Raw genomic sequence first — 25,702 nt, 5'->3', positions numbered from 1 at the left:
GAATTTAAAGTCTATATATAACTATGTATACATAACTATTTGTTCCAATCAACTCTGAAAATAATTAACCAACTCTCCTTCCTACTAGAATGAGATTTTTCTTTTGTTTTCAGACACTGAAAAACACCTTTAGAAAAAACATTAAGGTATCTTATGAAGCACAGATTTATAGGGACTTTGTTTCTAAATACTCTTTGATACTGGGCTTGTATGTGGCTTTCAACACCTGAATTAAACCAGTCAACAAAATGAATAAAATAATTTGAAAACTATTCAGCATTTCTAGAATAAGTCTTAAGAAAAATTTTCCTTCCCTTCTAAAAAGCAGGTAAGTGGGGCATAAATAAATAAAAACAAAGGAAAAGTGGAGCTTCATTTGAAAGAAAGCTTCAAAAGAGCATCTGCCCACAGCATAACTGAGTAGACACACTGTCCCACAACTAGAACACTGGGTTTATGTAGAACATGACTGTGGGGTCACTAAAAATATGAAAACTTACATAAAATTTTACAGACATGTGAGACCCAGTATGCTCAGCCAGTTGTTCCAGTATTAAACATACATTTCTCTAATTCTGTTTTCCTGTAGACATTAATCAGCTTCTCAAGGGAAACAAAAATCACCTCTACAATCAGATGCAATGAAGCTTTTCTCCCAGCAGCCTCAATTAAATAATCTAGGTGGGAGCACAAGTCCTCTTCCTTGTCTCCTCACCAACAGACCGTGGAGTCTGGGAAAGCTAAGACTCAGGAAGATTTTTTTCCCCTCAAATTTAATTAAGAATTGCATACTTTATCCACAGTTCATTTTTCTTACTGCTTTCATCCTCATGCTACTATTAGGTCACAGCTTCCAGCCTTCCATTCAATCTTCCTGATCAATAAACATCCCTTGCAAGACCCTGCTTTACAGCCCCCATTAACAGATATCACTTTATAATTTTCCTGTCCATAATTGCTTCTTTTAAGCTGCTTTAATCCAAATATCTTTTGGATTAATTTAATTTAAAAAGTCCTAATTAGGAGATTTCTTTTTGCAAATACTGCTAGCTGGCTGATGTGGAGAAAAGGGAAGATGCCTCTCTATTCAAAGGGCAGGTCCAGTGAGACCAAACAAGTCCAGCCTTTCCTACACTCCTGCCAAAAGCTGCTCTTCATTCTCTGACTGAAGGGCATCCCTTCTGGGGGTCTGGAAGATGCTTTCACCAACTTGAGCTTGACCACCTCAGACTCACTTTTGAAGCTACAAGTGGGTGTGATAATGACAGAACATCTTGTGGCAGGAATGTCTGCATCCCCATCTCCAGTAAAGGGTTAAAATAACATAGATCTGTGTTCCAGTAATGACACCTGACACTACCAAGGCCCTGCAGCAATTTAAGTGTCCTTGAATTTACTTGGCTTCCCTTTCAAGAGAGCAGATGCCCAGCTTCTTCAACATTCAGATGTCTTCCCAGTTCCCCAAATTCTTGTTCACAAATTGCCACCAAAAAGGAGAGAAAACAACAGACAAGAGGCCATTTCACCTCATATAAACTGATAGCCCCCGAGTCTCACAGTCTTTTCATTCTCTGACTGCACTCTAATTGACATATCCAAAGAACAATGAAAGCACTTTTATTAAGCCATTCAAAAATGCACTTAAGCAGTTATGTTCTATACTACAGACTATGCCAGAAGATACTGCCCTCAGACTTGCAGACAAGGCAGGTGAAAAGCTTAAACAAATCATATTGCTTAGCTTCAGTGCATATATCACAGATATCACAGAAGAAACACCACTAAATTCTGCAGCTTTAGACACAGCAGTCACTTACCAGCTGCTAATTAAATTCCAATACAACATGACCATCATATTTCTAATTCATGAACAAGACCACTGCAAACTGCATTTTAATAAGCACAATAGTGATGAAAATGAATGACACCCAAGAGGGCTGTAAAATTTTGTTCTGCAAGTCTACTGTAGATCAGTAGGCAACCTGGCAAAATCAGCGCAGATTTGGGGTCCTGGTTAAAAGTACTGTGTGCATAGGATTAAATATTCACCCTCATGAGCTGCTGCAGGCAGGGTTCCCATTATCACTCTCCCCAGAGCTGTCAATTATTAATCTTTGGATGAAAGTGGTGCCAAACTTCAAGTGGGCATGACATGCATTCAGACACCTCCAGCCAGGGCTGCTGGCACAGGGATGAGCATGAGGAAACTCCATCTTCTTACAGGGAATTTAACTGAGGGAATGATGGGGTGGCAAGTTGCTGTCAAGAACTTTTCCAGTGACTGGGGAGGGGATGCTTCATATTTCCCCCAGCATCTTAACATGAAAGACCCCCAGGATGGGTGCTGGGGCCTTTTTAATGAAAAAACAACCAAAGAAACAACTCAATTATAACCACAAGAGGAATATTTCAGGTGCAACAGGTTGTGAAAATACCAGTTTCCTCAGCCAGCTGTTAGCACTATCCACTATCCTGCCCTGAGACAACACAGAGATTAGAAGGAACAAGTGTTTCTACCATTTTTTATAATAAGGAATTCCCAGGAAGCATAAATGGCATTATCCCATAAAAAGATCTGATAGAAGATAGGATCAGAGGATGTTCAGTTGGCACCACAGCTGGATAAAGAGTGGATCATCCCCACAGCACATGAAGGAAACATGTAAAAACATTCACTGGGCAAGCCATTCATACAAATAAATGTCTCCTGACAGAGATTTAGGACTGCAGAGCAAACCAGTTCCACAGGTACCTTGGAGAATGGACCTGTCTTACAACTAAAAATATGGAAAATTTGTGTTTTAAAATGCAGAAACTTGGCATAGCTAATGAGACTCCACAGAAGTGAAGTGCAGCTTGAATTAATAAGGAAAATTTGTTAATTAAACCCCCACAATAACTGGCACATTTTCATATTTCATTCTTTCCAGAGACTGTTGCATGGTAAAAATTACTGGGACTATATGCTCTTAGCTTTGCTTTTTAAAAAAGTCATTTTGGTGAGGAAAATAAGCACCACTAGTCAAAAGTAGCAAATGTGCATATCTAAGGTAGGACCCTGAATCCTCTCCTGGGCACCTAAGAATTTCTTCCCATTTTAAGAAGCATTTTTACAGATTTTACATCTGCCTACCAGTCCAGTGGGAGAACTGTTAGGAGGTGATGACTTCTCAGACAGTTCTGCTTTTGCTTCTTAAATCTGGATTTATGAACCTACTTTCAGTTAGGCTATTGAAAAATCAGCGGTGTTCAGGCAACAATTTGCCTACCAAATACTACTTACAGAGCTATACTAATTTTCTCACTAGGGCTGATGAACCAGTATTTATAAAAATGAAAAGAATATACTAATCTCTTTTCAAAGACCATGAAAAAGGCTGCTTAACAAGTGGAGGGAAAAGAAAAAAAAAATTAGGGCAAGAAACATAATTTTGAGTTTCTGTGAAAATATCACACGTCATATAAGCAAGACCAAAAATAATCTCACAACAGAACCAGGCATTAAAAAAGATTAAAGGAGAAAAGAACCATGCAACCCAATCAAGCTGGTAAAGCCTAATTAGCAGAGACCCACCCAGAGATCAACAAAATGCATTCTTTTCATTTTGCAGTACAAAGAAGCTGCATATATTACTTGTATTAAAAAAGCCTCTAAAATGAATTTAATTAACCATGAAAGGCTTTATTTTGCCTTTGGGTATAAGTAAAAACAGTGGCTGATTTTACAAGATGCACTGTGATGCCTGATTTTTGTGCAGCAAAAAGAAGAATTTAAACGTTTAGGTTTCGTTGCCTCTCTGGGCTCAGATAATTTTGTGGTCCAGAATTTAATTACATTTGACCACAGTCACAAAGCTTGGGTCAGCATGTGAGTTCAAATTCACACAGGGGACACAGCCCTTTGTGTATTTTGAATCTACAGCTTGGGAGCACTGCCCAGATTTCAAGGAACCCACGAGCACTGTACATTTTCAGGGAAGCCATGGACAAGCCTCACGGTTCAGGAACCTGCAAGGAATGTGTTGAAGATACATGAAATGCTAAAGATTTGGCCACAAGACAGTGCATATGTTTATTATATAGTGCTCACATGCCAATTATTTAACTGTGAGTAATTCTTCACCTACATTAATGATTCCCCACAATTGTATAAACACAGGAGGAAAATGGAAATAAAGGATTTTAAATGAATGAATTCACAAAATGCAAAGGATGTGCTGCTGACTGTGGAATTATCTCTTCTCTTTACCTCTTGCTTGGCTAGCAGGGAGTTCTGGCACACAGTTTTCTCCCTCCTCTATTCAGGAACTCCTACAGGCAATTGACCCTACAAACTGTTTCCATATAACCTTTAGGCTCTTAACATGGCTTGGGAGTGCCCAGCCAGCAGCTGGGATCTCTCTCCTTGGAGACTTTCAACACTTGACTGGGAACAACCCCAATAAACAGTGATTTCTGGCAGTATTTTGGAATGCCACCATGCTTTTCAGGACAGCAGGTTGCCCTGAAGAGCTGGGCATCCTGACTGGCCATGTCAAATGTTTCCCCTTGTGGCATGACCTCCTATCACTGTCAGGGAGATTTGAAGGCTAAAAACTGTGAACAAACAGAAAATTTGGCTTTGAAAACAATGCCAGAGGCATACAAAACAAAGCAGTGTGGAAGTACCCATTAGTTCTACCACAGAAATTATAATTACAGACAGTCACCATAGCAAATCACTTTGAGAACACTTTTTTTTAATAACAATTGAGTAGAAAAAATAATGGAAAACATGACAGGACATCTTTTCTCTGTTGCTGTTTTAAAAACTGTCAATGTCTTTAGCCTTTGATCAAACATCAACTACAAATATTTTGCCAGTCATTGCCCAATGGCTTTTCCTAAGCATACAATGAAATCCAGAGTTAACTTCCTTGGTCTAACAAGGAAAGTTTCCTTTCTGTGCAAGTGCAGCACCGGTCTATATCAGGAAAGGAGAAAGGATGCTCTTTTGGAGAATGACTACTGAGAATACGTGGGCTTTTTAACAGCTTTGCCATAGCTGTTCTATTTCAGACCATGTGGAGGCTCAGATCTGCCTCCACAAGACTGTCTGATTCCCAGAGCCTTTTGCAGTTACTATTTTGCTACTCTGCATGTTAAGTCTCCCCATCAGCACAACCAGACATAGCCTTTCACGTTCCTTTCATCAGCATAAAAATTGTCACTGGTTCAGGAAGCCCATCCTGGGAGACTTTCAGCCTCTGGGAGATACCTCCAGGACTTCTGAAAGGGATTTTCAGACACCTTGGGCAGTGCATATCAGAGCTGACCTACACAGAAGAGTCACAGTTTAAAACCTGTGAATGTCTTTAACCTTTGATCAAACATCACCGACTAATATTTTGCCAGTCATGGCAGAATGGCTTTTCCTAAGGACATAATGAAACCCAGAGTCAAAACAAGGAAGTTTTTTGAGAGCTTTCATATAACCTGAACCACAGCACGAGCTAACAGGAGGCACCCACAGGGTACACAAATAAATATGTGTGTGTGTCATAATTTGTACTAGTATAGTAATTTGTTGGTGATTTCATTATCAACGCACTTATTTTTTTAACCAACAAACTCAGATGCTGCCTACTCAAACAGGTATTCTCCACTGCAGCAAGAGTAGGAAACAAGGAGAAAGGACATCACTACGATGTTCATGTTTACAGCAGCAGCTTGAGAGCGTCTCTTACCTTGACATGGTGAATCAGGTGCTCAACTTCATTCACTTTGTATGTCTCTATTCCCAGCTCTTTAGAGAGCCTCAGGAGACGATTCTGTGTTGGCCCCACGTAAGCCCCTCCAAGGTCCACATATTTAACTTGCTTATTCTGGTTTATCACACACAACACACACAAAGGGGAAGAAAAAAGAAAGCAAAAGCAAAAGAGATAAGCCCTTTGTAAATAGCACCCAACTTAAAATCCATAAGAATGAAATGAAATTAAATCCTCCCAGGGCATTTTTGGCTAAGATTCTTCTCTCCATGGAAAACAAATTCTTTGGTAGAGTTCTGGTGTGGTGAATACTGAGTTCATAACCATCATGTTGATTATAATTTGGAGTTCATAACCAAAACAGGTGACCCATTGTTACATTACAGCCTTAAAAAGAGGAGAGAGCCTGGCAGGCAGAGAGAGGAGAGTCAGAGACATCTGTGCAGCTCTTGCTCAGTCAGGCATCTCACCAATGACCAATTTAAAACACACTGTCCTAGGAAGCAGCACAGGCAAGATTTTCTAATGGGCAGAATGAGAGGGAGCGTCTCACATCAAGACAGAGCAGAAGAAATGAGTTAAAGGGGTTGTTCTAGTTCCCAACTAGCCCTGCCCTAAACCACTCTGTATGGGCCATGCCACAGCTCAGCTCAAACTCTGCACAGCATAGTTGGCCTCATGTGTAGTTCTTCCACAGAGATTTCTGCAGTGTCTTTCCCCAGGAAATGAATTTGGAACTTAGCTAATTGTGTTCTCCATCCCAGGTGGATGACTCCAGAGCCTGAAGATCACAGAAATATTCTGTCCCCACCATCATACCAGTCTTTCCCTTCTCTTTTTGGTACAAGATGAGGAAATTTCCCACCTGCTGGTACTCTAGAATTTTTCCCCCACATGGCACACTCTGTAAGTATGAATATGTGGGATACAAATGGCTCTGGGGATAATTACCCTTACGGTGAAAGTTCTTCCACCAACTCTGTCATTGGCTTCCAGCAGCACCACATTCAAGCCTGACTCAGTCAGTAGCTTGGCTGCTGAGAGACCTAAAAGATAAAAAGAAAAGCAATTAAAGAATACTTCTGTGTATACACTGCACAGCTCCTGTGATTTGATATGTAAATACTCTCATAGCTGTCCATCCAAATCCTGAATTTTTCATTCAAACACTGTGCCAGAGTGGTGAGGTGGTGGAACTAAAACCCTCAAAACCCAATAATCATCAAAAGGAACTGAACCCACCTAATTAAACAGTTTGTTGTCCAATTTTACATGTGCTGAGCAAGTTTTGCACCACATGCTCAGGAATTCTGATGCATCAGCCGGGTCTTGGTACAATGGTCACCCAGCCAGGCAGGGAACCTACAAACTTTACTGTTTGTAAACAGAAAGCTGTCCTCTCCAACATTTCATTTTTATATAACCCCAAAAACAACAAAAAAGGAAGAAGTATTATTAGGATTGTCCTAAATTAATGAAGTTTTCCTGACACTTGTTCTATGTTTCTCTCTTTCCAGTTCTGAATATTTTTGAGCACAGTAGCAAAGTTCCCACACACAGTCAGGTCAGAGGTTTCATCTCCAGAAGAACACATGGTCTGACTAAGAGATAGAATGTGCAGCTGTGTGTGACAACAAGAATTAAAAATATGGGTAAGTCTACCACAAAAAATTGCTTTTTTCTCATCCATTTTTTAATACATTTTATTTCCATCTTGCGACTCTTGAAGCTGAGACACCCAAGTGAAGGAACAGTAAAAATAGAGGGGGCAATATCTCTTTTTAGTTGTGGATGTCATAAATCCTCACAATCGCAGTGGAAAATGTCAGAGTCAAGCCCTGCAGCAAGTGTGTCAAGCTGCTGTGGGAATGAAGAGAAATAGAAAGGGTGCACATGGAGGGAACCCAGCCCACAACCTCTCAACTTCCTAAGAACACCTCTGCCTTTTACTTCAGCACACAAGCTGAGATTTAAATAAACCAAGGTGCTTACATTGGCTACAAGTGAATTTCTAGTAGGACAAGAGCTATATTCTAGCAGGCTGTATCATCCTTTTGAACCAACAGGATGTGTTGAATAAAGTTCAGCAAGAGGCCAGGCTGGAAGCTACACTCATACATCATAATTTATCTCTCCTTTTGGCTCCCTGCCTCGTTACCATGAGAATGCAATCAGCTCCCTCTGTGTGTCCTAGTACATGCAGTTTTTGTCATCCAAACAGATTGTTCCAAGCAGAAAGCAGCCGTGGAAGAAATGGCAAAAAGAACTGACAGCAAAAACAGATGGCTCAAGCTAACATGGCAGGACTGAATGAAATGAAAAGGAAGAAAATATAGCAGTCCTGGGGAGAGGCTACAGAACATTCTGGTCACCAACTCATGGACTGGGGCTAGGAGAACCCAGTCCTGTTCCTAGCCCTGTAGTGAAACTGCTGCAATGTGCGGCAGTTAAGCTCGTTCTTTGTCCATCTGAAAAAAATAATAAAAAATAAAGGAAAAAAAGTTACGATAGTGTAGACCTATCTGAAGAATTTGACATTTTCCAAAGAACAGCTGCAGATGTTTCCATTAAAACATCATACCCTCCTGCCTTTTTTTTTTTTTCCTAGTTTCATGGCCTTATTTATCTTGGGTTTTCACGTAAATGTTTTGTGAGAAAACCAGTAATGAAACTGATAAAGGTCTTTCCATACTTCCTACTGAGGAAATTATATTGCAAAAACATCTGGCTGGATCAGTGGCCTTGACTACACTCAAAAATATTTGAAGAGACCAAGGAAGAACATAATACAGAAACAGCCATGCTATGTAAACATGGACCACCCCTTCAAAAAACTTGCAAAGAGAGATTGGCTCCTGGAGAAAAAATAAGCAACAAATCTCCTAAATAAATCTGGCTTATCTGTCAAAGAAAAAAAAAAAGAAGTTACTTCTCAAAAAAGACAAATATTTCATCAGCTGGGAGAGGATCAATAGTAGTTATTAATAATTTACAGAATGAATGCATAAACTGAAGGCTGCTGTCACTGAAGGTCTCTGCTGGCTTTTCATGCTAACAGGTATTGAGTAATCAATTAATAGCATTCAGTTACCAACACTGATTAAGGGATATGAGATTTGACTTTCTTTATTAAAATCTAATGAATAAACATTGCAGTGCAGCTGGTAACAAAAGCAGTTTATTCCCAGGACCTGAACCAACAGAGAAGTTTGTAAAAGGACAACTCTCTAGATTCCACTGAACTGCAGCTGATTGGCAGCCCAGGTACCACCTCCTCGTTTCCTCCTGCACCTTTCATCCACCTGACTGCACCTACCCAGTATTTACTCCCCATTTTGGGGCATGTGCCACCTTTCCCCCACCCCCTGCCACATACACACATGGACCTGTTGAGATGGACCATGGGAGTTTCCTCTTCCCTGAAGCAAAATCAAAATCCAGAACAGTGTTGAGGGAAGGATCAGGCTCATTAATATCTCACTGCCCTGTCCATGCCCATCCTCCAGCAGATCTGATCTCTGCAGGGGCCGGGATGTGTCCTTGGGGCTTGGAAGATGCAGTTTGCAGGGTTCCAAACTAAGCATCACCTGATCAGTTCAAGGGCTGCTGGACCCCCCCTTCCTCTCAGCCACTTCACAGCTCTGTTCTGGGCACAAGTTTGCTGCAGAAATCATCACAAACACATAACAGGAAAAAGATGGAAGAAGCAAAGGCAGAGGATCAGGAGGGTCAGAGGGCACAGCAAAAGACAAAAGTAGGTCTCTTAGCACACACAGAACAGGATAACTCAAGGCTGCTGGTGACAGAGACCACATCACAGTGCAAGTGTCAGGTGGAAATGTTGCTGGTTTTGGTGCCTCACACATTGGGAATCACAGTACTGCCACATCACTCCATACCTGTTCCTGGAGCTGACCCAAGCCCCCAAATGGGCTCTTGGACTGTCACTATAATAACAGTGAGGGGAGTGGATGTTTGGGAGGGAGAGCTCTGAGCCAAAGTGGTACAAGGGCAGGGAAGGCACCAGGAACAGCAACAAAAGCATATTAAAAGGGAAATGAACACTAAAATGTGAATACTGGGGCGTGAGGTTGAGGTTTGCTGCAGAAAACCCCACAAACCACAGCCTCTTTTCTGGGCAAGTGGCAGAGTGGTCTCTCTGTGCCTCGACTGCCGCAAACAGAGCACACACAATACCTGTGAAGCAAGGCCTGGAAGAATCAGTCACACACGATATAAGGTCTCCTCTCGAGAAGTTTAACCCTTCACATGTTTCACATTCCAGCTCTGCCTCTGGCTTACCTGCCACTTTAACACATCACTAACAAAAGGCAGGTATTTGATATTGTCCCCATTCTTCACAAGCAAGGCAAAGAGCTGCATTCAAATGCAAAAACCATCCAAAACTGTGACTGATGCTATTATTGCTCCTATGTACAGTATTCTGTCACCCAGAGGCAGATTCCCCTGCTCCCCAGGAGCATTTCAGTAGAATCAGATCTGAATTGCAATATAAGGGCTCAGCCACTTTTGCCACCACTTCACAGAAGACAGGAATTGGATGCAGTTTCCAGCACAGGTCAGCTTTCTCCACACAGAGAGCCATATATAGATATTTAGAGAGAGCTACAGCAGAAATCAAACAGTTAAGCAGCCTCACCTGCAGTTCTGCTCAAAGAACCAACAGGCAGGTAATTAATGCAAACAACAAAGAAGCAAAGATGATAATTTGAAGCCCCAGATTGAAAATACCACCGTGTTTAGAGGATGCTTAACCGGGCAAGCCTCCATCTGTCACCATGGCAACCTGGTACCCAAGGCAGCCACCCAGAGATGCTGGTGGGAGATTGCCTCCCCCAGAATCTTATAACACAAGTTCAAGTCACGAAAATCATTCCTCTCCCCATCGTGCAGCACTCTGCATTCACACAGAGTGGACTCAAATGTAATCATCACAGTAATTATTTCATCTTCAGTTCCAACTTCTTTCTTGCTTGATGTCTCTGTACCTACTAAACACCTTAAATTGCACCATTTCACTAAACAGTTTCATTACAACCTCACTTCCTAACATCAACAGTTTTCTTATCCTGAGAGAATGATTAATTCAGATTTTTAATTAGTTTTTAAAACAGAAAATCTTAAATACCTATTCTAGGGCAAAATATCCAAACTGCTATTTAATAAAATCATAGCATCATTAAGCTTAGAAATATTTCCAAGATCACAGAGTCCAACCTTTATTATATATATTTATATATTTGTGTGTGTGTGTGTTTATTTGGATTACATATACTTGTATTATATATAATATAAATATTATATTTATATTTGAATTTACAAATGTGATAAGAATCTCATTTTTCATCTGACCCCCATGTGCCCTACAATGTAGCCCTATGATCAAATATATTTGACTATCTAAAGAGTATTTTGAAGCATATTTTCTAAAATACCCTGAAATTTAATAACACCATTCTATTCTGCCTGGAATCAGCAATTTTACTGAAACACCCTTTAATCTTAGCATTTCACAAAAAAAAAAAAAATAAAAACACTAGAAAGGACATGACTGGAAGTTGCATCTCTGAAAAGCTGTAAATTTCTGAAGGCATTCCTGTTGTACTTTCTCTGCATTACTCACTACTTTATCATGTTCCTCCATAATTATTATCTCCTTTCTAGGAAAAAAAATTGCTTCTCTTATATAATTATTAAAATCATCTACGAGTTCTAAATTTTAATTCATGGAGGGAGCAAAGAAAATTCTGAGCCACAGGCACTCAATTGATAGCTTCTAAAATGGCTGGCACAAAAAAAAAATTGTTCACCTGATAACCATAAAAATTCCTCCCTCTGACTAAAATTGTACATTGAGCAGGAAGAAATGCTGTCATTGTGCCTGTGCTGTATTAACTTGCAGATCTTAATGCAGGACTTCCTCCAGTTCATGGAATTTGCCAACATTTTCCTCCCTGTATTTATTTTGACACAGAAGATATGTTTGCAAAGGGTTTTTTCTTTCCTGGTTGTCAACCTGTTCAGCCACATCTAAATGACTGAGCCTGCAGAGATGTCAGGGAGCAGAGGCTGCTTTGCACAGGGCCAGAGGGCAGAGCAGCCTTGGTGCAGCCCAGAGCAGAAAACAAACATTGCACCAGGCTCAGCATCAGGATGTGCCCAAAAATGCACCTTGGAAATGGGATAACACTCAGCCTGCAGAACAAGCACAGTCCTCTGCCCTGGGGTTAATGGAGAAATTGTGGGATGCAGAAATGTTTCACAAGACGGACAGCAAAAAAAAGGAAACATTTCGCAATTGTTTATATACAGACAAATAAGACTTCAGTTCAGGGTCTAAGGTAGGTGAACTCAAGTATTTTTAACACAATTATTCAATTATTCAACAGATGGATGTCCATAGATTTTTAGCACATTGAAGCTGTTATTTTAGTAATCTTCATATTCCTCTTCTTTATCTTGAATATAAGTCTCATTTTCACCAGAAAAGCCACTTCTTTTCTTAATTTAGGTGATGAGTCTCAAAGAAAAAAAAACCTAAAAAAAAACCCCAAACCCAAATAAACAAATAAAAAAATCCCCACCTGAAGTATCTAAAATGTTAAGAAAAAAACCCAGGAAATCTGTCAAAACCTACAAAAAGTTACAGAAGCTGCTATTGCTGTGGGATCACATGGGAAGTACAACTTCCCTCACTATTAGATGTCTTTGTACAGTATCCCTGACCTACCATTGATGCTCAGGAATACTTGCAAAATACATACAGCAAATAAATGAATTTGGCCAAAACTGCTGCACTGTACCCAAAGAAACAAAATCCATCTGTTAATGCTGCAGAAGGACATTTGGAGAGAACACCAATTTAGTGGTCAACGTAGCTGCAGTGAATGAGGTCCATAAGAAGAAACTGAGAGGAACATGCCCCAAGCAGGTGAGGTAAATTGTGGGGGAAAGAGAAAAAGCACTCCATCAATCAGGAATTAAGTTTCAAGCATGTAAAAATCAGATCAGTTAGCAGAAGAATCCAGTTTGCTGCTGCTTAGACCTAAGTACTCAAAAATTCAAACAAAAACCCTCCTTGTTTATACTCAGGGCTCTCTGACCTCCTTCTGAGAAATGTCCTCACCACATCCTGTAATTCAGTGCCACCAGCATTAGTGACAGTTTCCATGTCCCTGTGTTCCTGGAGGGACAGAGGGCAGGAGCAGGGAGAAGACCTCACCCACAGCCAAGCAGACATTTTGCACCAGTGGGATTTCTCCTTGGTGCTCCACAGCTCCTTCATTGCATTGCTGTGCTAGAAACTGCAATTTAATAGGAACTGCCTTGGTCTTGTCTGTGCTCTAATGGGCACAATCTGATTACTGTTCCACCTCTGAGAGATCGAACCTGGCACTGGTCACCTTTAGCTCTGTCACCCATCATCAGCCAGACAAAAGGTTTTAATTGAAATAATGGCTTGAGACAATAATGCCTGCAAGGCATTAGAGATATGGATTGTAAATAAAACAAAAATCAAGACAACAACAGCAACAAAAAAGCAAAAACCCAGGGTCTGGGTGAGTTAAGGTGGTACAGGATTGTTTTGTAAGGTTCCTCACATTACGGAAAGGTTGAGGAATTTTGCTCTTGTGAAGAATTCTGTGCCTTCAGTGTGAAGGCAACCTTTTAACTTCTCTAATTTGGGCCATCTCAACAATAGTAATTTAGATATCTGATTCAATCATACCAAAGAAAATTCAAAAATTATAGTTCAGAACCTACAACCATGGTAGAGCTGGGCCAATGTAAGTTGTCACTCTCAGTCATGCCTTACCTTCAAAAGAATACAAAAAAGACCAGAAAAGCAACTCTTTTTTGACCCAAGTATTTTGGCCATGGGGAGAGATCTTCTGTTTTCCTAAACTGTATCATCATGCTGCAATTAATGCCATTAAAATGAATATCACTTACCTAGAACATTACAGAGCTAGGGAAAACAACAAAATTACAGTTTCAGAAACCCCAAGGAGCAAAAAGAGACATTATCAACCTATCTGCTTAAAATGTACATTTACTTAAAATATTTGTACAAAAGACCTAACATTTCTGGCTAAGATACAGCACTCTATGAGCAAATATAATTTATTTCTGTTGGCATTTCATTGTCTAGACAAGCAATGAGTTTTTCTCTCTGAACTCTAATTCTGTAATTTTGTAACCGAGGTCAATAAGAGCATCCCCATGAGTTAATGGGACTTCATGGGAGCATAAACTCTAGTCCCAGCTTTCTGTGATCTCTTCTCCCTGTAAGAGCTCATGGATGATCCATTCACGGTGCAGGGAGCAGAATTTATTAAGCATTTATTAAGTTCTTAAAACCAGAATTGCAAACATCCAGCCTATGCTTGTCCCAAGCTTTGCAGCTGGTTAAGTGATACAAAGCCTGGGCAGATATGAGTGAGATGACCAAAGCTGAGGGGTGTTAAGCTCAAGCCCTGCCAAGCATGGGATGAAGACAATTTGTGACATTTGGGTGGAAACACAACACATGTGGTACCTTTTCAGTGCTACCCAGCCTTATGTACTGAAGACAGCTGTTCTGCCCAAGGCTTCCCTCATTTCCACTTCACTTTTACATCTGAAGTTCCCCCTGAAACTTCATATTGACAAAACTGGGCACTCCAGATTTTCAAAGGTTGAGTGTTTCTGGTATCAATCATTTACTGTGTTCTCTTCTTTTAATGGACTTGTCATGGACAGCCATGGCCACCTCACACTTTAAAGCATGTCAGAATTCTTCTCCTAAGCTTCAGTCAGGTAAAAAAACCAAACCCAAAAACCTTCTGCATGTCCTTTGCTATGGCTCCAGGATATACTGGAAAAGTTCATATTAATAATAATATTAATAATATAATTATCATTTATACTCTGATATTATCACACACCCTCAGTCCCAGGGCCTCCTTTAGCTTAGATCATCCCTTTCTGCTAGTTTACCATCTGGGCTGCCTCAAAACACAACAGACACAATAGAGGGGGGAAAAAAAGAGAGAACTGAAAGTACTACAGCAAACAGATCACAGCACTGGATCAAATAAAGCTGAGCACAGTGGACTGGCTGAGGGTCTACACAGGCAGTTTCCTAAAGGCATCCTTCCAGGCATTACTATTATGAAGAGATCTACAAGCAAATAAAATGCCAGTCAGATTTACTCTGAAGAATAGTTTTGCCTTCCATACACAGCAATGTGGGGAAAAAAAAGACTAAGCTGCATCTGGAAAATTTTGTAAAATTATGCAACAGTTGCCTCAGAAGAGAAATGCTTATCTGTTTTGCCAAGTCTTGCTTGTTCTCTAGCAAAGAATTCTTTTTTTTAGTCCTCTGAGAAAAGTAAATGCTCAAAACAACAAAATCAACTGGAAGAAGTGAACTTAAAAAATAAACAGACTATCATTCTCATATCTTGACATTAAAGATTGACTTGTAATTTCCCAGATTTCTCAGTATCTAATGACTCACAGGTGTTCACCTAGGCCAGGCTGGGCAACAGCAAAGCCCAGCAGACCCATCATGTCCTCATTCCATGGCTGCTCATTTTGTTTCACATTTTAATTGATCTTCAGCTAATGGTTTTCACACAAATAGCACATAATAATTACAGATTTAAATGGAGCACCTCTTAATGTCACTTCCAAACAGCCATGCCCCAGAGACTCTTTGGAAATTCCTACCATCATCACAGCCCACAATATAAAGGGGTGCACACACACAAAAGGTGTGCACACACACACAGAGGCTAAATTGTAAAGCCTACAAGGATTTGTGAACATTTTATTTATTTGAAAAACCAAAAAATTAGGATGAACCCTGCTGAAAGGCCAAACCATTCTCCAGGTGAGATACAAAAGGCTGAGAATGTACATGTCATCTAGAGAAGCCCAAAAGAGAGGCACTAAATAAGATGACTTGTGACTTCCTTCCATCCATCCATCCATCCATCCATCCATCCATCCATCCATCCATCCATCCATCCATCCATCCATCCATCCATCCATCCATGTCTAAGTGCAAGCAGGAGGAAGTTTGAGCCAAACAGTTCATAAAAACATCACTGCTGTGAAAGAAAAAATGCTGCCACTAGAATGGTACCATTCTGATAGAATGTGTAGGGGCAAAAATGGTGAAGGAAACATAAAAGACAAATATCTAAAGTGGAAAAAATGCATTTACACCCTTTTCCTTCCCTCATTTGTGCTTGTTATTTAGCATAACACTGATTCAGCCTCTGGCCAAGCTACCTCATAAAAAATTAATTCATATTGGAACAAAAGAGGTGTCTTGCTCCAATATTTCATACATTCAAACACAGATTTATCACTCAAGCAAAAATGAGCCCAGTTTATACTCAAGCTATCCTAGTAATCCAGGTAATCATGGTGCACAGCATGAACCTGCTGTTTGATCAGCTGTTGCTGTGTGCAGTCAACTGAACAGACTCAATTCAATGTTTTATATATGAATTATACCATCAAGATAAGGAGCAGCTGCCTGGGAGGCAGGAGGCTACAGGGGCATCTTTCCTCCCACCCTCCTCACTTCCAGCTGGGTGGAAACTGAAAAGCATGAAAAAGTTGAATAGTTCAAAGTAATATCTGTAAGATGAGCAGCCTTAAAATGAATCAAAACTTCAGGGAACTTTGTAAACACCTGAAAAATGAAGTGCCAACAGAAGCCAGGTCACCACCATAACTTAATATTTGCAAGATGCCCAAGCCCCTAATGAGCCACAGCCAAACTCTTCAGTGGCAAAAATTAATGCATCTGTGATGTATTGTGCCAGATGTGCCAGTAACTCACAAGATCTCAGACTCTCCAGACTAGGCCACCCATTCTTCTAGGGCTGGTTTCACTTTGCTTTCCCCCATCCTATCCCTTGCTCTCCTTTCTGCTACACAATCACACACAGACCCCCTACAAAAATCCCAACACCCATCATTTCCTTGGGCAGTTCCTTGCTCTCCATCCACTGCTGCTGCTGCTCCTGATGCTGTTAAGAGCCCACAAAAGTCACACAGTTGAGTCCTGTGGGGCTGTGGGTGGCACAGGAACAGAAACCTACTCTTCCCATAAATAATATTATCCCTATTTCTTGATTAGGTCAATGCAACTCCTCTCTGACTTGACAGGCACCTCTGACTTTTCAGCACCTCTTTTATTACTAACTTATCCAGAATTCAGGGTCTCCCCAAATGAGACCCTGATGGCCATTCTTATTTCTCTTCCCTTCCACCCCAAATCTAATAATGGTTTATGGAGAAAATGCAGTTTTCTGAGTGACTTTATACTGGTTTTTCTTTAAAGCAAGCTGTTTGAACAGAAAACTGACAGGACAGAGAAGTTGTGCAAAAATGCAAGAGCATGGGTGGGTTATTTAGAAGAATGCTAGTCATTCGTGGTTTAAATACCAATGGCCTATAGTGCAGACCTATCGCTGACCCCTGAAAACAGCAAAAAAATGTTAAACAAGAACAATGCAGCATTACAAAATTATAAACCTTAGACACGAATCAGTCCACAAGGGGAAAAAAAAACCAGTGGACTAGATGAATGACCACATTTTGACCATCCTTCAAAGCAGCAATGATAATAACACCTGACATAAGTTTACAAGGATGAAATAGGTTATCAGCCCAGAAGGAAAATCATGTTAAGCTCAAAAATGGCGATATAAAAATTAAATGATTGAAACTTTAATGAGATGAATGGAATGTGCTCAAGAAACCAAAGCCTGGCTGAAGCCCTGGAGTCCTCACCACAAAAAAGACAAGGACCTATTGCAGCAGGTGCAGAGGACGCCCATGAAGATGGTCCAAGGGATGGACACCTTTTCTATGAGGAAAGGCTGAAAGAACTTGGGCTGTCCAGCCTGGAGAAGAGAGGGCTCTGGGAAGACCATATAACAGCTCCCAGTGCCTAAAGAGGTTTACCAGAAAGATGAGGATGAAATTCTTAGTAGGGCCTGTCACAATAAGACAAGGGATAATGATTTTAGACTGAAAGAGAGTAGATTCAGATTAGATGTAAAGAAAGTAATTTCTTACAATGAGGATGGTAAAAAGCTGGAACAGGTTGGACAGGAGAAGTGGTGGAAACATTCAAGGCCAGGTTGGACAGGGCTCTGAGCAACCTGTCCCTACTCATTGGAACAGAAGGTCTTGGAAGAATGGTCATTGGAAGAATGGCCTTTAGAGAATAGCCCAAACTCTCCTATGACTACAATTCCTCAGGAATGATGACTGATTTTAGAATCATCCCTAAATGGTTTGTAAGGGCATCAAGACACACTGTCAGCAAAGGAAATCCAAAGGAAGGTCTTCAATAATCTAGGACCCTGCTCAGTAAACTTTTATAAGCATGATAAACTTCAGTGCTGTATCAGTGCACCCTGTGAAATAACTGCTGCAGAACAGACAGAACACAAAGGCAAACACTCCTCTTTTGGGAAAGGGCAGAGAGACAACATGGCTTTTGTCATGAAATAACATAACTATTTAATTACAGTTGTCAGTTGTGTTACGGAGAAGGAAACCGTGGCAGTGGGAAATGTGCCAAAATCCCCCAGATTGTTTACATACAGAATAATAACTTCTGAAGAAGAAAAGCCTTCTGAATTGATTAAATTATGTGCAAGGCCTAATTCATTGACATTAGCTGCTGTGTAAGATATATAAATACTGAGCAAACTCTCTGCTGGTTTACAATAATACAAGCAGCACTGGAAGTTTACCTCTGGGACTGTCAGGGCTGTGTAAGCCCACACTGCTCAAGCTGCCTCCTTAGGCAGTGCAAACATGAATAAACAGCTTTTTGGCACATCTCTCCAGCTTTGGATAATACTACATACAAACACCACTAAGAGCACCTCCAGCAGTCTACAGCATCCTTGTCAACACACTCCTGAGATCATCATAGACAGCCTGAGAACTCCAGGACGGAACCAGAGCAGAGGGCTGCTCCTCACAGCCACTGGGACCACAGGCACCAGTGTTTAACCCAGAGCTGTGCCACTGTGGTGTCTGACATGGTGCTGCTTGCTGGAGACTGACACTGATCACTCCTTACAGCAGGGGAAGCACAATGAATTGCATCTCTCTAAAATAACTCCTGACCTGATGGTGCCAAGGAGTAAAACGAGCAAATCGTGATTCATAAATATGCAGAATGTGATCTTTTGGCAACCTCTTGATGCTGCAAGAAAATGAAAGAAAGAGAAGTAGGCAAGGAGAAAGCAAAGAGGATGGATGTAGAGGATGCAGGTGCACATCTCTGGTCCAAAGATGACCAAGTGAATAATTTTTAACTGTGTCTTCATGGAAGGAAGAAGTGCACAAATTGAAATACTCACTCTTTCCATGTCACTATCTTTGACCAGGGAAACTAAGATTCCCAAGACAACCAGCTGGAAATGTCTATGTGAAAAAATAGTGCAGAAAGAACATCACACACTTGATCTGAACCAACTCCCTAGTGCAGACTAACACCACTCACCACCTCCAGTGTGATTAGGTTCTAGTCAAGTGCTAGACCAATCTCTCACATCTCACCAACTAAAAGTACCCCTGCAGGTGGTTGTCTAAGCAAATAATGCACAGAACTTCCTTACAAAGAGCTTTCAGGCTCTCCTGAAAATCTTGTTAGTCAAAAAAAAAACCAAAAAAGGCAATTCAGCAGCATAGATAAGAAAATCCTGTAGACTCTCCAGTTTGTAACCTGAACACCCACTGCTGCACATAAACTTTGGTTCCCTACCAAGTTATTTCCCTTAATAGCTTAACATATTTCTTATAATACCACTTATTTCCCTTAATATCTTAACATATTTCTTATAATAACAGCAATTCCTTTCCCAAAGTTTTGCCATCCTAACTTACCTTTTTTCTCCTTCCATGGCAGTTCTCACATTTTGCTGAACATACTGAATGAAGTTTCCTTAACAAAACCCTTTCATAATGGTTAAATAAGCTAATGAAAAACCTTTCCTTAATGAAGCATCACCCTGAGCCCTGTGAGATGAGATGGCTCCTGCAGGTAGGCTGGAAAGCTTCTTATCAAATCAACTCTCAGACCAATTAGGAGGTCTCAGACAGTGAATTACAAGAGCTGTCCCTGCTGCCTAGGCTACTAAACCATTTCACAACATTATGCAGGTGCTTTCTGTTCTGTTTACTGTGCATTTCCAAGTTTTTTTCTGTGAAATGTCCAGAAGTCAAATGCAGATTCCCCCTAACTGGCTCCTTCTGCTGTAGCCATGAGAGGTTGAGTACAAAAGGAATAAATTCCTGCTGTCAGATACAGAGACAGGTGACTGAAAATGGGAACCAAGAACCTCATCATGCCAACTGACAGGAAAATATCCTGGATTCCCTTTGCCACAAGTGCATCCCAGAGAGGTGACATTCCCTGGAGAGGGTCAGAGTCCTCCCACTGACCAATCCAACCTGGTTCATCATGAAAAGCTGTTTCATCCATGCCCTCAGTTTGGTTTTGTGGGGTTTTTTCTTCTCCAAATGGACATCTAGCATAGGACTCCCAGACTAGTAATGTTCTCCAAAAACATTGTCTTGTTTGGTAAACCATCTTTTCAGAGGAGGAGCATTGAGACATTGACATTTACTACCAGAGGGCAAAAAGAAACAACTCAATCTACTCAGTGTCTATTCAGTATCTACTGAATATTATGTATTTCATCTATAGTTTTCTTACAACTTATCCCAGATTTGTTTTAAAACACAATTTTGCCCTCTGCATCAGTCTGTTTTTAAATAGATAGAATACCATCAGATAATAGCCCTCAAAACACCTGATCTGTTTTGGGATGTTTTGGGATGTTTTTATTTTTAAAGTAACTTGACAGTGGTTCACAGGTGCAGTGAGAGCTACTGTAATTGTACAGCACATTAAATTGTCACACAAATTGAAAGTGAGGCTTAAGAAGAGTAGAGAACACAGTGGCACCAATGTAATGCAAGAATAGGTATGGAAATATTTTTAAAACCCAACATAACAATAGAATTCCTTTATCTTATATTATGTTTTGGTTCTAAGCTTACAGGAACATGGCAGGTTGCTTGTGAACAGCAAAACACCAAGCATTACTTCAAATAACACTATAATTAACAAAAGACTTCACCTTTAAGGAAAAAAAAAAATCAATTAACCTCACTTTGATTGTAAAATCTGTGCACTAGAGATTTAAGAGAAGCATTTTCTTAAGTAGGACTGGCATAAGATTAGAATAAAATCTGATCATTTACTTGAAAACAAAACCAGGAAAGCAGTTCCCAAGACAAAAGCAGGGACAAGAAGACACTTTTGAAAACAAAAGGAGAAAATCTGTAAACAAAACCTCTGAGCAGATTTCAAGATTTTATTTGAAGTCATTGGTGTCTCAATTTAGAAGACAAACAAGTTTGATGATGTCACTTTATAGTTTTCTCATAGTTGTTTTGACTCTCGTGCTTGAGGAGCCCTTCAAAGTAAAAGAGAAGACTCCAAGCAAAGAGAAGAATCTGTCACAATGCACATTCCAGCTCTAGGAGGGTCTGTTATGCTTCTGATCTAAATATTCTTTAGTACCAGGCATACTGCATGCAATGTGTGGCTAAGCATTTTCATATATGCCTTTTGATTCTGGGAAATTTTCTTTTACAATATTTCTTTTTAATCTGCACCAGTTGCAAAAAAATTTCAAAAGCTTTTGCTGAAGTTTTACCCATAAAAGAGAATCTACCCTAGTAAATCCTCCTGCTCCTCCAAGGTCTTCATTATCCTCAATATTATTGAGATTACCTGACATCTTCAGAAAAGCCACAGACCATTACTTTGACTTGAAAGAAATGAAGACTAATTTTGAGTAGATTTTCATTACATAAAATTTAAACTGCTCCTTAGTTTTATTGTTCCCTTTTATCAAACCTACAATAAAAACTGCTAAAAATTATTCAGCAAAGGAAGTGGCATCTTCAGATAAAAGAACAGAGACCCACAGGGTTGTGAAGGCCTCTGCACTGTTATTTCATTATCAAGTTTTCAGTCTTTAAACCCTACTAATTACATCTGGATAAAAAGACATGCAGAGCTGCTGCCAAGGAGGGACTGAGCCTGCAAATGCACAGCTTGCTTTACCTGCAGAAATAAAGAGAAAGGAGATGGCCAAGGGGCAGCTCTGACACTTATTTGTGTGTGTGCATCCTCCTGCTGGCACAGCAAGTCTTTGTTTGCTCTGCAATCCCCTGCTTTGCTGGGGCTGGAGCACACCTCAGTGTGACAAAAGCCTTCTGCTGTTTGTTTTCACAGGCAGCAGCCACAGAGCCTGGGCCAGAAGAGCCTCAGGCAGCTCAGATCCAGAGACTTTCTGAAGGAACACACGGGAATTGCGGAGCAGCAACAACCCTGCTCTCCAAGGGGCTGCCTCATTCTAAAAATCAAACACTTCACTCTCTGGTGGACAGGAGCAGAGATCTCTGCAGCAGCTGTGCATGTTAGCAGGGGTTCTAAATCAGGGTAAGGAGATCTAAAACCACAGTTCCATCACCTGGCTGCAAGTTCAATGATGTACAGACCAGTGTGAATCAGAAGTGAGCAGGGGCTGCACACAACAGCTATAGGAAAGGGACTGAAGAGGGGTACTTAGTCAATACAATTTTTGTGCCTGTATATTTTTCCAGTCTTTGTGGGAAGAGAGGAGAAAAGTTGCTACAGCACAAAGCAGGAGCATTTTGGTGGGTATTTAGTGTAAAGAGAAGTAAATAGAAAACTGTTCCCCCTGCCACTTGCTGCAGGTGGCAAAGAGCGAGGTACACGATTGACCAGAGCTCAGCACTGCTCCTCTGTCCTGATGCTCTTCCAGAAAAACCTGAGTGGGCTGTGCAGGCTTGCCATGAAAATATTCCCATGGCAACCACGGATAACAAGGGCAGTTTAAAAGCTGTTAGACTGACTCTTTCACTCCAACTCATTCAACAGAGGGAATGCAGCACTACTGCTGTACAAAACCATGCCACTGGAAATGTTTTTGTTTACAAGGCATGAACAGACATTTACCACGAGCTAATTACTTTAATTGAGTTTCACTGTGACACACGGTGTAAGTTAAAAATTAGCCACAGCACTGTGTTCAGAATCCACTGTGCTTTATAGAAAAGCACTGGTTAATTTTTGCTGTTTGTATAAACATACTTGAAACAGTCAAACATTATTCAGCAGTTTGTTATCAGAGAATCATCCTTAGGAAATAATGCCTATGATTTTTTATCTGTGTTTTGTATATCATTCAAATTGCATGCTACACACCTTAACATGATGGTTAAACAGACACCTAGAATTACAATAAGGAAATAGTGGAAATTAAAAGCCATATGAAAAACAGATGGACAAAATCACATTTAGTAACAGATCTCAAGTAATTGTTTGTGGTTTGGCAGGAGATACTGCTGGATCTGTGATGTGTGCACACTCCTCGTGCTCTGAGGAGATCACCAATGGGACAGGAGCTATCACTCCAGACCTCCCTATGCTAAGGGGCCAAACAGCAACTGTTGATATGCCAAAGGCATAGGGGAAAAAAAATCTACTGCCCATGCACAATTTATTTGGCACATGGATCTCAGAACAAAGTGCTCAGGGGAGAGATTCACTGTGGGCAGGCACAGAGGTTTTCTAGCCCACACTGGGTTAAAAACTGATTGTCACTCAAGTGCAAGAAGGTTCCAGGGCCCCAGTGCTGTCTGTCCATTCTGCCAGGCTGCTCATGCTCTCAAACCCATACCTGTGCTGAAAGGATAACTAGAAACTTCCTACCCACCCAGCTGATTTCAGGCATTTTTCCTTTGTGCCTCCACCTGTGCTGAACAAAAGGCACCCAAGGATTCAAATTAATCACATGTGACTGAGGGCCTCTACCTAACACCCCTGGATGGGGTGCAGAGGATGCTGAGTGCTTCCAGCCTGGCTTGTCCAAAAGATCCAGGGTAACTGGAAAAAATTGCACAGGTTCAGGGGATGCCAGGACTGGACAGTGGAAGAACCAGAAAAATAAAACATAAATCTATAAAATAAAATTGAATTTTAAAAAAATTTATTAAAATGAACAATAGTAGTAAAAATGACCAGTAATGGACATAAACTATAATAAAAATCGATATAAACTATAAAAAATTTATCGTTTATATCAATTATAGTTTATATCCATAAAAATTGATATAAACTATAATAAAAATTTATAATAAAAAGTATTTTATTCTAAAAATACAATATAATAAATAATAAATTATATATTATAAATATCATAAATAAATAATGGTGGTAATAAATAATAATAGAAAAATTAATAATAAAATAAATAAGAATAAAGATAATAATGATGAATCAAATAAAATAATAATAATGAATAAAAATGAATAATAATAAAACCAAAGATAAAGTAAAATACAAAATAAAAATACGATAAAAATAAATAAAATTAAATAAAAACATGAGAAAAATAACACTACAATTGACATTATTAATAGCTTATAATAACAAAACACTGCCTGCACCATACGGCACCGACCGATGGGGTTGTGCCCAGCCGCTTGTACCGAGCCGGCGGGGATGCGCTCGGGCCGGGCTGGGGTCGCGCATCCCCCGCCGCTCTGCTCTGCCCCGTGCCCTCCCCGCCATCCCCGCCGCCCCCGCACCCACCTGAGATGCCGCCCCCGACCACGACCACGTCGCATCTCTCGGCCATGGCGCTCCGGGGCTCGCTGCTCCCGCGGCGGCTCCGGCCGGGCTGTGCCGGTCCCGCCCCGCGCTGGCGCCGCCCCCGCTGCGGGACCCGGCCCGGGCGGTGCGGGGCTGCTGACCGGGGATGCTGCTGCTGCTGGTGCTGCTGGTGCTGCTGGTGGTGCTCCTGGTGCTGCTGGTGCTGCTGGTGGTGCTGGTGATGCTGGTGGTGCCGGTGCTGGTGGTGCTCCTGGTGCTGCTGCTGGTGATGCTGCTGCTGGTGCTCCTGGTGCCGGCACTGACCCACAGCCAGGGACAGCCCTGCCGGGGAGGTCTCTCCGGTCTCCCTGCACGGGCTGGGCAGGGAATTCGGCTCTGGTGGAGCAGCGCGGCTCCCAAGGCGCAGCAGTGCGGGCTCTCTGCTTGGTTCTGTTGGAATTCGCTTCTGCAGCCACCCTGGAGTGGCTGTGGCTGCCGAGGTGGGGACTCTGAGATGTATAGTGCTCCTGCAGACCGGCCTCAGAACACAGAGCTGAGGGTGACCCCCAAGAGGATCACAGACCCACAGGGCTCATCCAGAAGCAACAGCGTCGTCAAACCCGCTGGGATGCTTTAGGCTGGTCCCCTACACACCCAGCAGGGCCTTCCACTGCTCAGGTTTCTGTTTTACTGAGGGTGGCACCAGGAGAACTGAGTTTGGGGATGCTCAAAGCATGGAAATAAGTTTGGTCTGATGTATCTGTAGGGATCCCATCCAGCAGTTATTTCAGTCATACCTGATCTCCCACACCTGTTGCCCTGTTTCTTCAAGTTTTTCTAAGCCTTCTGATGACATTCTTGTATCTTCTTGAATCTTGATCGTTTACATTCTTGTAACGACCTTTCTCATGCACTTTATGTAAATAACTTATTAGTTTGCATTCTTTTATGGAGGAGAAACTTTTGATAGACTGTTGGTTTGTCCAGTGTCATTGGAGAAGTAGCACTGTCATCCTCCAATCCACTGTCACTTTTGGAAATCTATAAATGTTAGAGTCAGAAATTAAACTTCCCTCCTTTTACCTCAGAGAGTTGGGTGTCCTCATAGTTTTATTTCATGTCCTATAGCGACACACACCCAGCAGACTCCAGGCAGAAGGTTCCCAGCTCCAGGACATCCTCTGAGCCAGACACTTCAGTTTCTGTC

At 41.1% G+C, this 25,702-nt stretch overlaps 1 protein-coding gene across 1 annotated transcript in view; it reads right to left on the bottom strand.

Annotated features, from left to right (window-relative positions):
- MAOB (monoamine oxidase B) overlaps nt 1-24,676 on the bottom strand; it is a 53,029-nt gene extending 28,353 nt beyond the window's left edge. Inside the window, exons 1-3 of the mRNA XM_036382144.2 lie at nt 24,496-24,676; nt 6,702-6,796; nt 5,727-5,864 (exon numbers count right to left, since the gene is read on the bottom strand). Of these exons, the coding sequence (XP_036238037.1) occupies nt 5,727-5,864; nt 6,702-6,796; nt 24,496-24,541 (279 nt within the window). The 5' untranslated portion in view covers nt 24,542-24,676. The remainder of the gene's footprint in view (nt 1-5,726; nt 5,865-6,701; nt 6,797-24,495) is intronic.
- Nucleotides 24,677-25,702: the final 1,026 nt, after the last annotated feature.

The sequence above is a fragment of the Molothrus ater genome, chromosome 2, assembly GCF_012460135.2.
Source record: "Molothrus ater isolate BHLD 08-10-18 breed brown headed cowbird chromosome 2, BPBGC_Mater_1.1, whole genome shotgun sequence".
In the NCBI taxonomy this organism is placed as follows: domain Eukaryota; kingdom Metazoa; phylum Chordata; class Aves; order Passeriformes; family Icteridae; genus Molothrus; species Molothrus ater.
Note: the sequence above shows the minus strand (reverse complement) of the source record. Positions and strands in the feature narration are given on the sequence as shown.